Source organism: Strix uralensis, chromosome 5 (assembly GCF_047716275.1).
Source record: "Strix uralensis isolate ZFMK-TIS-50842 chromosome 5, bStrUra1, whole genome shotgun sequence".
Classification (NCBI taxonomy): domain Eukaryota; kingdom Metazoa; phylum Chordata; class Aves; order Strigiformes; family Strigidae; genus Strix; species Strix uralensis.
In genome coordinates, this window is record NC_133976.1 from 78681239 (window position 1) to 78697973 (window position 16735).

At 33.7% G+C, this 16735-nt stretch overlaps 2 protein-coding genes across 2 annotated transcripts in view; one reads left to right on the forward strand and one right to left on the reverse strand.

Moving 5' to 3' along the window:
* Positions 1 to 11336, forward strand: part of PARPBP (PARP1 binding protein) — a 53721-nt gene extending 42385 nt beyond the window's left edge. The window contains exons 11-12 of the mRNA XM_074871864.1: positions 9838 to 9988; positions 10638 to 11336. Of these exons, the coding sequence (XP_074727965.1) occupies positions 9838 to 9988; positions 10638 to 10972 (486 nt within the window). The 3' untranslated portion in view covers positions 10973 to 11336. The remainder of the gene's footprint in view (positions 1 to 9837; positions 9989 to 10637) is intronic.
* A 3-nt stretch (positions 11337 to 11339) lies between these two features.
* On the reverse strand, positions 11340 to 12545 carry PMCH (pro-melanin concentrating hormone). The gene is made up of 3 exons (XM_074871866.1): positions 12303 to 12545; positions 11605 to 11806; positions 11340 to 11389 (listed from the first exon to the last, which is right to left on the reverse strand). The coding sequence occupies exons 1-3, from the start codon at positions 12543 to 12545 to the stop codon at positions 11340 to 11342; spliced, it is 495 nt and encodes a 164-aa protein (XP_074727967.1).
* Positions 12546 to 16735: the final 4190 nt, after the last annotated feature.

Genomic DNA, 16735 nt, shown 5'->3' on the forward strand with positions numbered 1-16735 from the left:
AAGAGAAAGGCTTTAAAACTAAAAGTACTTCCTAATGAAGATCTCTTAACGGAGATATACTGAGTTAATCTATATCTCTTTATTTAACTGTCTGTGTATTTCAAGACTACAGAAATAAAACTGAAGCTATGTGAAAACAGAGATAAAACTAAACACAAGCACCTGATTTCAGTTCTGATAATATAGCCATTCTAAAAGCGTAATAATGTCTTTTTCATTGCATTTTTGGGGGGATTCTTTTTATTTGTAACATTCTAAGGACATTTACATAACATTGCTTTGTGAACAGTAAAATAAAGATACTAATGTTTGCTATTTTGTAGATGAGATGGAACATTACAAGAGTATGTTAATATTGTGAGTTGCACTATTCAAAAGAACAACTTCAATGTTTCTGAAAATTGCAGTCTTCCAGTGTACTGCATTTTATATGGTCTTTTTTCCTCAAAATTGTCTAACTTGAATGTTGGGACTATGGAAAGAGGCAGACCTTGCATCTTCCACAGGATTTCAAGAGAGAGCTAAATATAAGTAGTGACTTAATATTTTTTACAAACTTGGTCCTGACAACAGGTAAAAACACAAATGTAACTAGTATATAAGGAAAAAAACAGAGGTGTTTTAAGGCATCAGAATTAGTTCTCAAAGAGCACAATGGAAAATATCTTTCTGCCTCTGGACATGAGGGGAATTTTAACATATTACATGTTTGAGAAGTAGAAAGTCATTAAAAGGAAGTAAAATGAAAAGCACTGTCGGTATTTCCAACATGTGTTTTAAATATACTCCAACTTCATTCTGAGTGCTTTTTTTGGAATGGAGGTGGGGTGGATGATAGGCATTTTGGATACATGCACTAATTATGGTGAAATTTAGCTTAAAACTCATAGGCAAATTATGAAGGATTGAAGCTGATAAAGGATCTTCATTATATTAATTTTATGATAAACAGCATATTTAAATTTCAGCTTTACTCATCAAATAGCAAAAATGTGATATGCTGTTTGCATAATACATTGAAATAGATAGTTTTCTTATCTAAACAGAGGTTTTGTAATTAGATTAATGAACAGCTGTGTTCAGTATCAAAGTACAAAAATTTTTATCTAAAAGTAATTACCTGTCACATTTGAGACCTTTACTGGAAACTTACAAGGTTTTTGACAGAAACTATCAAAAATATGAGTCTTGAGACTGATTCATATTATGAAACTATTTTAACTTTTTTGGAAACACTTTTTTGCTAATCAAAAATACCAGATTAGCTACCATACTTTCTGTGCAAATAGTAGTTCTTTCAGAGGTCTCTGAATAATTGAATGAGTTCTACTTCAGGAGAAGGAATTGCATGCAAAGGTTCATCATGACACTCTCCTATGCTTCTTTTGTAGTTCCTGGCTCTAATAAGGGTTTTTTGACTCCTATGATCCTTGTTAGCACAATACAAGAATCTGACTTTTTCTGTAGGATTCTTGTCCTAGTCTTGCTTCATGATTGATGAAATAGAATGTACTTGTAACAAAATAGAATGAAACATCTAACTTTTTTAGCCAATAATTTTTGAGATCTCTCAGTCAACTTCTAGAACTGATTTTGATGCTTGCCAGGTGCCTAATATAGTTGAGGATGAATATATTGAAATATAAATGACCTTTTGTCTTATGAAAACCAAAATTCAAAGAGAACAAGCAACAGGTCTAAAGTCTGTGATTCACACTTCTAAACTTTCTTTGGCATCTTAGAAGACTGTAAAGCTTGCTTATAGTGTTATCTCTTGTAGATTAAATCTGTGATGGTGAACTCTGCTAAAGTAGGGGAAGAATGTGGATGGTAACATGTGATTAACATGCTAAACTGAATGATTGCTTGGGGCAGTACAACTCATATCTTAGAGCAACATTAAGGCTGCTAAACTGCCTCTAGTCATCACAATCAGTCTTCTTTATGGCTTTCTTCCAGTGTATCCTATTGTACCAGACAGATAAAGTACATCACAGAACTGAGGCCAAATATCTCAAGATGTTTTTCCATTTAAAAAAGTGAAAATAAAAATCATGCAATTCAGAGTGTAAATGCTCCTCAATCGTGTATCCGCATAGAGTCCTCTTACTCAAGATAAGATGTCTTAGTGTTTCACGTTATGTCTGCAATTCTCTTTTCTGTGTGTCAACCAAACATTGCCATCTAAATTACACTATATTCCTGTGAAGTCTGGAGTTATTATTCTGGTGTTCCTATGTTCACTTTAGTCTTGCTTCTCCTTCCAGTCAACTAAAATTGCTGTTGCCAAACAACAAATGACTTTTCTGACTAAAACTCAAGATAGCTCTCTGCCATTCATCTTTGATCTCCAACCTCTCACACAAAATCCTACTTTCTTTCTTGAAACGTTCATCTTTCATTTTCTCTTTTTCTGCTTTCCTTTGTACCTTTCTAACAATTTCTACACTTTCTTCTGCATATTTCTACTCCTCCCTTTTCTTCCTTTTTCTATGAAGACTTTGTAGGGGCCTGTCTTTCTCCTGTCTTTTCTCCTTCTCTGCCTTCTTTGTGGATGAATACATATACAAACAGAAGTTCATCATCTTTATATGAACAGCTCACAGATCTATATCTGACCTAAGTGTCTCTTCTGTCGAAACTGACTTCTATACCATCCTGGGAATACCCACCTGTTGATCTTGAAGTGGTATGTCTATCTTTCCTGGTATATTTAACATTAACTCTCCTTACTTTTTCACTCCGTAATGCCTCTGGAATATATTCTTCTCTATCCTTGTATCCACTCAACTATAATTTATTAAATATTCACTTTACTTTTTGATGTGTTGCTGTGTATTTTTCTTGGACTCAATAGTTGCAGCTTTGACTTATTTTTCTTTGTGGAGATTGCTGTACAAAAAGTTGTTATCAAAGTGATTAGATGCCAGATGCAATTCTTCTGTTTGCATCTCAATCTGTTCCTTTAAGTTGTAGTATGTATAAGCTACTTGTTATAACTTATCCGAACCTGTTGATTTTTTCTGATTTGCTGCTTTGACGTATCTGTCCTTGCTTACATTCAACCTGCAATACCAATCTTCATTATTCATTTGTTAATTTTTAGACTAGCTCTTTCAGCTGTCTGTTTTATACTGTCTCTTATGGCTGAAGATATTTCCTACAGGTATCTGCAGAACTCATTATCCTCCTTTAAAATAATTTTCAGTATCTTTAAATCAACCTCTCCCTAAAACTTAGCAGTGCTTGTGTTGAGCTGGATGCCCATTACAATGACTAATTTCAGTTCCTTTCTCTGTGAATCCATATAATTCCTGTCTTGGATTGTAATATCTCTTGATAGAAATAAATTTTGTTCTGTCTTTACTGTGCAGCACGTAGTACAATGAGTTCCTTTTTCATGACCATCGATCTCAAATCACCTTCTTACACTGAATATCAGTCTTCATTATTGTTTCATACAGCCATCCTGAAATGTGTACAGGTTGCTTGTAGTTGTAAATTTCATTATGCATAATGCACTCATTTTAACTATCGACTAAGAAGAGATACCATACCTTTTTTCTTTTAATAAGACAATAGTAACATGATGCTTATTCTCAATGTCAGTTTTTCTTCTGAAAAGTTTCTTATGCAGTATGTGTGATGGTAGCATTAGTTCCATAGAATTTTTATGCAGTATGTGTGATGGTAGCAGTAGTTCCATAACATTTTCCTAAGGACCTTTTCACTATGCTGCCTCTGATAGATAGTTAGTCTATAGTACAAATTCATGATCTCTCATTAGAACTTGTCCCATAAAAATCTCCTTTTTCATGATATTTGAGAGGGGAAGAAAAACACGGTAGTGATGATTAGTTTGGTTGTATGCTGAGTCCCATCAAGATATATGCATTGAATAAAGAAATCTAGGAAAATCTAGGAAGTGAAAGGATAAACACTTCTCTAAATAATAAAAAAAAAAAAGGGGGGGGGGGGGAGGAGAACCATTATGCCCTCTCCTTCCTTTAAGAGGAGCTGATCTCAACTTCTGCAGAATTATGTGGAGGAGTGCAGATTGATAATATTTAGACCTAGGACACAACATCATGCATATGTGTTTAGTATCTAAAAATATGGAGAGTGGGAAAAGCAAACAGGTAGCTATGAACTGGAATTTGTGTTTAAAAATAAAATAAATCTGTGGTTGTTTCCATTGTGCCAAAACAAATTCCTGGCAGCAGTGAAAGACAAAGGAATATTTTTGTCTTTTTAATGAGAATTGATACTGGAAGAGATGCAGAAAGATCACCTAGCATCATTTGTTAGGAGGCAAACCTGTCGATCTTATACCTTGAGGAGAAAGGCTGAGGAAATAGCATGTTGCATTTTTTTATTCCCTCCAGCAGAAGCAGGTAAGAGTAAGACAATTTAGAGTTTCAGGTTTGTTATCTATTGTTTACGTGAAGTGTCTTCTGGTGAATGGTATTCTGTGGAAGGAGTCTTTAATTCAGAAAGGATCATGGAATCTGTTGAGTTATGTCTCTTGCTCTCAGTTGTCCTTATCACTTCTTTCTGCTTTATGAAATATATAGAAAGTTTAATTAGACAGGAGAGAGGTACTTTATCTAAAAAGGGTTCATCTAAATTTGTGTCTGCTTCTTTGAATCATACTTCCATTTATCTGGAATGGGTAGATACCCTATTGTTTGACTACTTTGTTGATTTCAATGAGGTTATATAGATCCTGCATATTGGTGAGAGAGAAGAATGGAAGGACTGTTACAATCACCCGCTTTGTTTAAAGAGCAACATGAGATAATAAAAGTGTTGCATAATAAGATTTTAATCTTTTTTCTGCACCAGAAAAGATCAATTAGACTTTCAAGTTGTAGGTAAAATACTGTTCCTGAACTAATGGGATTGGGTGAAACTGAGAACTTGTAGGAGTTAAGAAGGAAGGAACAAAAGCTGTTAGGCTGTGAGCATGCAATGTATGAGAGCGCGACAGAAATTTTTTTGTAAATTTAGGGTTGTTTTGGCCTTTTGATACATTGTTTTAAAAATCCCGCTGCATTGTTAACACATTTACTCTGAAACAGCTGCAAGGACTTTCAGTAGTTTGGCATGTTTTTTTCTTAATGTAACTGGAGACAACCTTTCATATATGAGGCACTATTTCCCTCCATTTGGGAACATAACTGTAGTTTTAGTTTTAAAAAGAATTTGTGGCTTAAGAACTCTAACAAATCTTGGCATGCTTGAAGTTCATTGTAATTTTACTGTGTATAGAAATTCTTCCAAGGAAAAAGCTCCACAAAGCAAAAACTCCCAGTCTGCCTTTCTCATGTGACTTGTTCATGCCTATATAAAATGTCTTAATATCTAGCTTCATGCACTGCTGTTATTTTTCATTGCTTAGTTCTCTAAATGGTGTTATTTGAGAGAATTGTTTTGCCTATTTGTGATTCCAGTACAAATAAACTGTGAGTTGGAAAACTATCAACAGGAAGTTATCAAGAGTTTTCTGTATGCCCACTATAATTGTGAGCAGAAAATTCATAGTAATAGAGAAAACAATCTTCCTCAGGTAGTAGCCTCATCTATTTTAGCAAGAAATATTTATTTCTAAGTGGAATATAATTATGGAGAACAGTAAGCTGACTACTAGTTTCAATGTGTATGAAGTATGCTAAAAATTAGTACCTGGAGGAGGCGGGGGGAGGGGAGAAATCAGTTATGTTCAGCACAAAATCTGAAGAAAGAATTTATTATTAGTGTCAGTTGATAAACAGTACTTGTGTAGAAAATACAATTTTTCTTTCTACAAGACCCCCAAACTACTTTCCTAGGATCCATAGCTGTGAGTTTTGAGTACTTTCAAAACCCAGTAATGAGGTGATTTGAGGCTAACTGTTCTCAAAACGGTAGTGGGTTAATTTGGGATAGCAAAACCTAGTACAATGTAATGCTAAAAAAATTTGATAGTTCCAGTACAATAAAAGTTTGCTATTACCTGAGCTATTCAGGACATTTTTCATGTTTCAACAACATGATGCCTTGGTTTGGCAATGATACTTACCATTTATTGTTTTGCTACTCTCCTTTGTAATCCCTTCCCTTTCTCAACTTTCTCTTTCAATTTACCTTTAATATTTGTTTTCTAAAAGTACAAGGGTAAGGGTAGAGAAAAGAAATTTTCTCTTTTTATCTATTCTCCTCTTCCAAATAGTACTCTAATTGTTTGGCTAGAAAATAAAAACATGTGTTTGTTGTTAGTGATGTAGGTTTTCAAATTCTATTATGCCATTCCAGTGTATAAAACCCAAATCTCAACATTCTTAGTGACTAAATATTGGCAGTACTGTCTGTATGCAGATGCTGGAAGGAGATCTGGAATAGATTATCGACTAACTTTTAGAAATAAATAGAGCATGCACCATTAATATTTCATATAAAAGTGAATGTTTTATATTGGCATCTTGAACAACTGAAAAAACTTCTCTAGATATAGATGTCAAGGTGGGAGAATGTCCTGCTTTATCTACTCATTATGACTACTAATTGACCTACATGTGCTGAAGCACTATCTTAAATTCTGTCATACTTTCTTCCAGCTGAACAGTGGTAACAGTGAACCCCTTTTTCTGAAATGCAGCAGAATTTCTTTCTTTGTATAGGGAAAATGACAAACATCCCACTTGCTTGTGAAGAGGAGAGGGGATAGTAAGTCTGACTTCATTGCATGCCATTTGTGTGCAATTACTTGATTAGCAAATTGAGCTCCCAGCATCTTTTCGCTCTCCCAGAGCTATGGGTCATTGGGGTGGTGCCCTCAAAGCAATGTATTTCAGGGAATTTAATGTAAAAGAACTCTAATTTCTAAGAACTATTTCAAGCTGTTGACAGGCTTCATTATGTGTGCTTCAGTCAAGTTTTAAGTTTCTTTTTTTCTTTAAAAACATTCCAGTGAAGTTCTACTTTTTAATTCAGTTCTAGACTTGTGCTCTTTCGTTCTGCCTTCAGGCTATTAAAATTTATTTATTGCTACCCTAATGCAGTTGTTTTTACTACTGAATATACATTCCTAGACTAGTTGCAAAGTTTGACTACTTTAACAAATTTAGTCTTGAACTCTTGAATTTGTATATACCCTCTAGATCAATACTAGCATCAGCTGAAACAGTCATACTTGGTAGAGCTTTGTATACTGTTTGCAAATGACTAAATTGTATGTGATGTAATACAGAGTGAGACTTTGAGGTGTATTTCAAGCGTCAGTGAAATTGAAACAGAGATGGATTTGTGCTGCAAGTTTTTCAGTATTTGAGCTTAATTTCTGTCCTTTGACTCCACATATTCTAATCCCTGCAAACTGAATTAGTGAAGTGTCTGATGGGGGTGGTAAAAAGAAACCCTGACGTCACAAAAAATAACTGGATTTATTGTTATAGAATGGTAACTATCAGGCTTTCTTGCTCAAGTTTGATGTTCTTCATGCTGTGTTTATTATAGCTTTGTCAACTCAGCACAAATTACAGAATCACAGAAGCTTTTTTTGCCTCTTGTAATATGAATATGTGATAGAACTCTCTGCAAGTTATTGTTGTGTAATTTTTGATGTGTGTCACTTGCTGAACAATAATTAAGAATTGAGGGAATTTTAAAGGATTAAGATGAAGTGTTTAAGAAACATAGCAAATACAGGAAAAACTTTTTCATTAATATTACAGTAACCTTAAGGTTAAAGAAAATGTAAGCTCCTGATATTCTGAATATTTTAATTATACCATAGGATGTTGATTAAGTTAAACTAGATTACAGTTGCATTTTTAATTTTTTCAAATTTATTTATTTATTATGGGTATAGCTTCTCTACCCTTCAAAGCACTTTCTGAAAAGAGTATAAAATTAATGACATACACTTAATAACTCAGTGAGCTAAGCCATAAACTTGAAGCACAAAAATCCTTATAAATGGCTATGTATATAGTCTTACCTTACAGTAAATGTTTTAAGTACAGAGTAGATTAACACTTAAAAAGATTAGAATTGTGGAGAGTCAGGCTGGCTAGTTCTCCCTGTTAAATCTGACTTATGCTGTTATCTGGCACAGAGAAATTGCAGTTTGGGAGTGATAGACAACTGGGAAAATTGGGTCTTTTTAACTCTTGAAGGGAATACTGAGTTTAAAGTAAAAATATATATGTACAGACATATTAAGTCAGAAGAACTACATTTCTGTAAATAAATGTGATTTCTTTTTTTCTTTTTTTCAAGAAGACTACATGTGTTCACCTGGCCAACTGCAGTATCATGAAGAAATATTTAGGTTGCATCTCAATGATAAAAAGCTGGAGTCTGTTAGCTTATATGCGTGAAAACAGTATCAGATGAAAGTGGCATAAATTGTGACTGAATTTTGTAGATGGAAGGCCCCTGTGAAAGGAGGTTTTGGGGAATGTATTCTTTCTTTCTGTCTAAATCTGAGATTCTGAGTTGGAAGAAAAAGATATCTATAAGGATCAAACCTGAACTGTAAGATTTAAACATGCTTGTGTTAAGAAGAAAAGTAGACTTGCATAATGCAAACTTTTTAATCAGAAAAGTGGATGTAAACCTGTTACTCAACAAATCATTCCTGTTATCTATGTAGTAACATTTCTTTTGTGACAATGTTTCTTGCTTTTCCCATTTTCTGATACTTGTACTGTAGCACCTCTGCAGCTCAAATTTATTTAATTCACCTGTGCTGTTGTAATAGAATTATTAACTGAAATTCCTAATATATTGTAATTATCAGCTCAGTGCTATATCTTTCAACATATTTTGTATAAATCAGTAGACTTTTAAATGGAAGTGAGGGTATAATTTGTCTTGCAGAGTCTATAGCATTTGTGATAAATTGTCCAGAAAGTACAAAGCTTGACTCTGAAATTCTAAGCTGATGTGGAGCTGTAACTTAAGTGTAAACTGAGGAAGTTTGACCTGTAACCATCAATTCTGTTAAATATGGATATATTTATATATTGAAAAATTTTATTTAATCTTCTGTAGTTGAGCCAAATATTTTGATTTACCTGTGCTGTGAGACTAGGTTCCCTGCTTCCAAGACTGGGAGGAGGAGATGAGCATGCAGAACCAGATACAATAGTGTACAATACTGTAGATTTCTGGCAACTTATGCTATATGGGTATGTTTTGACAAATTTGGAGTTAGACATTGGCATTCAATGAGCAAATGGCTTTATTTTGTGAGTAAATGGGAAATCTGAAATTTGCCAAAGAAAGATCTGAAATAATACTTTATATTTCAGTTTTAGGTATAAGTATACTGAAGCTTAGTTTATATTGTCTATCATTCCTTTTCAGTGTTGCTGTCATGCTTTCCTCTTTGTATAAATGGGTTAAGTGGTGAGACTTATCTTATACTTGGCATTTATGAACAGACATCTCAAAGAGGATGACCTGCAGAAGTATGATAATTGACTGCAGTAGCTATGATGACTACTCAAAATGGTAGAGTCTTCAGTCTATCAAAAGAGGGGACTAACTTTGACAGAAAATCTTAGGTTGAAGCTTTAAAATTTAATGTGTAACTTTCTGAAAGAGATGGAAAAAGATTTAAAAATTATCTTAGCATGTTAATAGAATAATTTTATCAGTATTCTTGAAAGCCTTTACGCTTTGTAAATGAATACTTCATAAATATTTTTTTATGTGAGCATACTCATTTTTCTGGCATTTTACATGATCTAAAAGCTTTCAAGGCAGAAGAATGGGGAAATTTACTATCTTGCAGGTGTTGTCTTTTACTTTTGTAAATAATTAAAGCTAATACCAGATTGCTGTATGCAGGGGGAACAATCTTCAATCAAATCTCAGTTTGCATGTACATATAAAAAGGAGCTGGGTGAAATAAAGGGTCAGCATTTCCTCAGCAGGAGCCAAATTCCAACCTGCATACATCCTGCACCAAAGCAACATTTAAAAGCTGGATATCTCACAGGTAAGCCATAGTAGGATTGAGTAAGTAAATGTGATAGCTAATATTTCAAATGTTATCAAACAAGGTTTTAGTAAAACTCAAGTATAAATATGTTTTGAAGAAAAAAATAGACATATCATTGCTTTGTGTATGCTCTGAGCAGTTAAATGTCTTTGCCTTAAAATTGTAATACTAATGCTTTGAAAATATAAATCTGAAAAATATGTATTGATGCTATCTTGCGGTAAAAAATTGATACATTTTACATACATTATGTAATGTTTCTTCTTATTTTACAAAAGTAAGCTGACTGAAATTTGTATTTTTGCCATTAAAAATAGGGAAAAAAATTGTTTTACTCCAATCTAAACCATATCATATATATAATTTCTAGGCCCTTCAAGCATCTTTTTCAATATCTTAAAGTTATAAATCTTCTTCCCCAAATTAGTTGCTATAACATGGTTTTGAGCAATGTCATTTTAAATTTGCAGTACACTTATGAACACATAGTAAATGTAACTGCAATGACCAGCATAGTTTTGCTTTATTGATAAAACACTAGTTTTGATTAAAAAATCGTATGACAGTCCTCTGATAGAAAAAGGATGAATAATCCCAGGTAACTTTTTATTTCTTCACATATGTTTTTGATATTCTTACATGACAGAAGGTATGAATTCATGTCTAGATGTACCAGTGCTTGGAACTATTTCTGAAAATGTTCACCAGACTAGAAGTTATACAGAAATGGGAAAGCTGAGTTGTCAGCCAAGAAACAAGAATTCCAGGAATGAACAGATGGATTTGAATAATGACAAAGTAATCTGTGATAAGGAAAGTGAACCATCTTTGCAAAAAAATGCTAAAAGACCTAAAACTTCAAACAACCCTCATAAGGAGTCGGACAGGAAAATCAGTGGAAAAAGAAAACACAGCAAAACTGCAAGCAAGAATAAGTTGATTGCTGGTCAGGCAAAATTAACTCACTTTTTTCAACTATAAGTTTTTGTTTTGACATATTCGGTATATTGACTGGTTCCAAAGTTGTAAAATTTTGCGAGAAAAGGGTGAAATTCCTTAATTGCTTCATTTCGTACCAAAATAAGTGAAGGTGGTTTGTATGTAATATTGGACAAATACTTAAGAGTCTGGATTATGCAGAAGTCTTTTATTTTTTTATAACAATACATCATGAGTAATTACAGATATGTTCTTTTTTGGTAATGAATTATGTTTCCCTCTACAATGTGATGGGAAAGTATTTTTGGATGTATATGTATAGCCACGCTAAAACACAGTAACTTCAAATTACATTAAATTCATAACGAAATATTTAATCTTCAAAGAAGGTGATGTAGATCAGTATTTTTCAGACTTGCCAACAAGGTCGATAGACTCTTCCCAGCATACACCTGAGCACTGCGTGAAAAGAAATCTGAAAGTTTAGATCATCAAAGAACTAAAATTCTTTATGGCCTCTGGAAATATTAATTTAACAATGCTTCCTCCCCTGTGCACCAAATCACAATAGACCTGAAGTTTCTAAATGAACCTTTGTCAAATTGCTATGTAGATATTGCATTATACTTTACCAGAATGAAATAATTTTTATGTAAAAATGAAAATACACTTACTGTCAAAATCTCTTCTTCCTATAGGGAATTTAGCTGAATTTTCTTCATCTGCAGTCTCTCTTTCCTGTATTGATTCAATAGTTTGAATTCCAGTGTCAGCTGGAAAAGCCATGGCTCCCTTCGGTGCAAGATAAGGTAGCTGCTTTCTCCCAAAGTTGACTGGCATAACATGATTTAAGAAACCATGTCTGAAATCTCTGTCCTGTTTTAAGGGAAAACAAGAGTAGCAGTTTATCTTTAAGTCAGTTGTGTTCACTTTTTATGCTTAGCAGTGCAAGTATTTTATCTTTCAAGATGATATTTTAAGAGTAATGACCTGCATTATATCTTTAGCTGAAATGGTTTTTATGGTAAAGAACATGATAAAATAATGAGTCTTATATTTGGTGAAGGTAAAAACTTGTTGCTGCATATAGGGACATGCTGAATCAAACATAAATATAGACTTTTTTTCCCCCCAAGTTTTGGCTACATACGGTTCTGTAAAAATCAGGTTTCTTTTATTCAACTATCCAAGTTACGCATTTAAAATCTTCCAATTAGATACATGCAGTTGAAAATTTATTCTTGACTGTAGTATGCTAAATTGATATTTTTGTATATTCACCAGGTTATTGCTTTAAATTATTGTTTTCTAAAGGTCTACAAGGAGAACTTCCATTTTACAATTAATCCAAACCATAAAACTGAAAACTCACCAAAAACTTCATGTTTCTGTCACCCTCTTTGTCTGAAACACTGCTGTCTTCAGTCTTATAATGCTTCAGCAAAGGTATAGCTCCTCTGTTCACAGTTCTATCTCCATTTCGAAGAGATTTTCCTAGATTTAATGTGGTTAGCAACATATCTTCATCTTCTACCTTTTGCAGAGATTTTGAATCTGAGAGTAGAAAACCTTGAGAAAACAGAGAGAGAATTAACATGTATGGTGAGATACACATTCTTAGTTACTTAATGCTTGCATAGAAGTTAAGCAGTTTTCAAATTCTAAGAAAGCTTTTCCAGTTGTAAATTAATATGTCCTCCATCTGTGCCCACTTTATATATTTTACAGATTGAATGGAAACTACTTCAATGGCTGAGTTCACTCTTTAAAAATGATTCATATTAAGGAGTAACCTTTTCTATAATCCTTCTAATCCCATCTGTTGTTTAGAATGACTTAAACCTTTCTTTAGCATGGATAATTTGTTTCTTTGTATGTTTTTAGAACATCACAGATTAGTTCCTTTTCATGGATCAGTATAACAAAGTTCACAGAAAAAGTGATGTCCATTTGTGTTGTTTATAAAGCCTTACACCCCGTTAAGGCAACTTAAGAAAAGGAACTAATCTACATAAGTAAGCAGCACTGTTGTAAAGGTGTGATCTATCATAGTTTTTGATCAAAACTGATTCACTAAAGAGTTGGAAAGCTTGAAATTTAACAATAGCTTAGACTGCTACTGTGTTAGAGCTGAAATCATTAATTTGTATTTTGATGTCCATTATGTCAGATTCCATTATTCAGAGTTTATGTCTAGAAACATTTATTAATGCCTAAGTAATTGTATCTGTCTACATTTTCTTTCTGAAGATGAACCTTTCCCAGCTACAAATATAACATAGTCAGATATACTGGCTAAGAATGTAGAAAGAAAAGTAAACTTCAGTTTTTCATTTAAAAAGTCTTTGAACTATTACCCTGTGGAAGGAAATGTAGGAGTTTCTATGTAACCTTTCTTATTTTTTTTACCTTATCTGGAAAGCAAATGAGGCCAGCCCAAATTTAGCTAATCTCTTAATGTCAGTGATACAAACCACCTTTTCAGTGGCTGTGTGCCTCTTAGCTGGTACTCATCTCTTAAATTCCTGTTTGTTTTAGCATTTAGGTTAGTTCAGGGAACCAAACACCCTGCTAGTCAAGGCAAACCACTAGAAAATTGACCAAGAACCTGACTGAGCAGAAAGAGTACTGGTTCTCGCTTGCTTTCCTCCCTCACTCTCCATATTGCTCTTCTTGCTTTTTCTCTGTACTGTCATATGCTAGGAATGAAATGTAAATTTTTATTAGCAAAATTGATTTCTTAGTGGTTCTTTTTTTCTTTTTTGTACTGTTTTCTGATGGTCTTCACTAGTACCTACCACTGATGTGGTGTGAAGGAGAAAGTAAGATCGATATTTAATAATCTAGACAAGTCTAAAGCACATCAATGGTAGTCACAGATAGCAAGTATACATTTTGTCTTGATACCTGTTACAAGAAATCCAAGGAGGAAATATGAGTGCCTGCGGAGAGGTATTGCACGGTCTTAGGGAAGTACAGAATGAATAATAATGCTTCCTGCTGAAAACAGGCAATGATACAACACTAATCCACAGACTGAGGATGTTATGTAGAAAAACTGACCGGCATTGTTGGCACTGTGGTATTTTTAATCACTGTTCACTGCTAAACTTCCTGGAAATCAGACTGTCTTGCCAAAGTAACTTCTTGGAAAGAAGTTTCATGGGAAAATATGTCCTGCTGGACTAAGCAGTTTTTGACTAAGTGACATTTTGTGTATACCCACTTTTCCCTAAATGAGGAAAGTTCATTTAATCCTTTCGGGCAGACCATCTCTGACAAATAGAATCATTGCTTCTCATTCTTTTCACTTCCTTGCTGTAGAGTCTGTACTTGCCTCTGGGCAATTGAAGTGGTTTCTTTTCTTTGACTTTAATTGCCTGGCTACAGAGGAGGCAAATTTGAAAGTCAATTGTATATGGGTTTATACTTCTCATCCAACCTCTCCTTGCTGATTTGTATTCTTTCCTCACATTCAGTATTTGTACTGTTTTGTTCAATTAATAAAGCAAAAGCAGTGTATGCTCTCTAACGGTACTTTTCATTTAGCTCAGTCTAGGCAGAACAAGAGGAGTGCTTTGGAGCTGCTACTGGCAGCAGACCTTTCTCTTTCTATGTTGGTTTATGAATTAAGAGTTGGATAACAAACTATCCATCCAGTAATTCTGTATGTGGCAAGAGCTTCTGCTTATCTGAAGCTATAGTACCCACAGGTATCCAACATATATCACACATGGCTTGCTTTCAAATACTTCTCTTTCATTTAATACAAAGCACAGTTAAAATAAGAACGACTGACCTGAATCAATTGGAAAGTCCATCTACGGTGTCTGTTTAGTTGTCTACTGTGCCTATAAGCTGATGTCTATGGAAGAATATAGGATCAAGGCAACTTATTGTACTCCCCCCCCACTATCCTCTAGTGCTTCTGGAATTGGCTGTTAATTTTTAAGGACTGACAATTATCTGAGGTGATTCTAGTGATTAGTAGAACCTCCTAATTAGACTGCTAAGAAATCAATAGCATATGTCTATTAATTCAGTAAACTTTCTGCCTGTTCAGAGCAGTAGGCAACATTTTTACACCTGTAGATTTGAAATGCACTGTATACACTTTTCATAATGCCTTTGGGAATCCTAACACTCTGATGTCTGCATTTTTTCCTTTCATCTTGAAACTTTTAATTTTAATAAAAATGTAAAATGTTTTAATATACCAGCTTCTATGTTTTATCACTGTTTATCAAATTGGTTTTTTATTTTTATAGTAAATAATAACCTAGTTCTGCTTACAGCGGATTAACAGTTATTTTGAGAAACTCTTCTTGCTTCTATGTTGCATCTTGTTACAATGAAATATGAACTCAGCATCTGAAATCTGATGTGGTATATGTGAGTAAATAAAATCTAGGTGATAATGTGCCTGGAATTTGTCTCATGCTCATTTTGATTTCTTCTAGGAATGGATTATGAAACAATTATAATAGTTTTATTTGGTCTTGTAACTACTGTAGTTGCCATGTTCAAGTGTTTGAGCCTAATGCTTACTACTGACTGAACAATAAATAAAACAGGTGTATCTTATATTAAGCCAAATAAGTTTTTTCACTATTAGTGGAACTGAAAATCTTTGCAATTCAAGAGAGAATATTTAAGCAGGGTTAACAAATCATTTTACTGAATATTAAAATAGCGCATAAATACCTGGTCAATGTTAATTTGCCCAGTAGCATACTACTTCTGATTTTAAAAGGTGGTGGGGGTTTTTTGTTTTGTTTGGGGTTTTGTTTTTTGTTTTCTTTTTCTTTTTCAGTTTGGATCTTGTAAATCTTATACAAACAGCTGTATTTCAGTCCTTTTTGAGTGCAGTTAGAAGATATTTGTCATTTGAACCAAGAGCCACACATACAGAGATTTGGAAGACTGATTTAAAACCAAACCCAGACTCTTCATGATGTGTTTGTTCATTTGTGTGATCCTCTAGTAATAGTGAAGGAAATGCAGACTGCTTTTCTTATCCTACAGAATGTAAAAGCATGGAGTTATGTGCATGAGACATGTATTTCCAGGGCACTTAACACTTTTGGATAGTTTTGAGTAACAACATAGCATTTTCTTACCTTCATAAATAACTGAATATATTACATTTTTTGTATTAGAAAAAAGAAACTTTGGGCATTTATTTTATTAAGAGATCCATTTTGGCAATAGCGTTAATAATATACATTGTGCAGATAGTTAGGTGAATCTGTTTTAATTTATCAGGCATAGATACTATTTTTTTACTCTGATCCTTTTTCTTGTCATCTTGGACAGAGTAAAAAGAATAGACTGGTGGTATTGTTTTGTGCATTTTGTTTAGCACTGATACAAACGGAAATAAAAAAATTCAGAAAGGATTCATTTGCTTAAGAACTGCAGTTCCTTCTTAAGCCTTGAAGAGGAACCCTAGATTTTCTATACTGGTTTTGGGGTAGCCAGTTGTTTTACTTCAAACTAGAATGTAAATGGAACCTAGCAAGCACATTTGACAAGAAGCTGACTACAGCTGGTCAATAGGAAGTAATAAGGTTATGAGTTGTATCTGAAATCCCAATCCCTTCTTGAGTATTAGCTCTATCACTTATATTTACTCATAAATTTGCTCATTTTGGACCCAGAGCCTGGAACTTTCTCTTGAAGGTGGACACTCTTTCTTTTGAGTGATCTTAGCACCTCATTATATAGACTATCTTAAATACCTAACATAAGTGGTTTAGTTCCACCCCTAATCCAACAAGCAGGTGTTAAAGTGGAAATTCCCTG

Excerpts from the sequence above, each read along its gene's own strand:
- PMCH (XM_074871866.1), bottom strand. The coding sequence starts at position 12,545 with ATGTGTATCTCACCATACATGTTAATTCTCTCTCTGTTTTCTCAAGGT. Across the intron at positions 11,807-12,302 it reads ACAGAAACATGAAGTTTTTG|GACAGAGATTTCAGACATGG; the intron begins GTGAGTTTTCAG and ends CCCTTAAAACAG. Across the intron at positions 11,390-11,604 it reads AGGAAGAAGAGATTTTGACA|TGCTCAGGTGTATGCTGGGA; the intron begins GTAAGTGTATTT and ends CTTTTCACGCAG.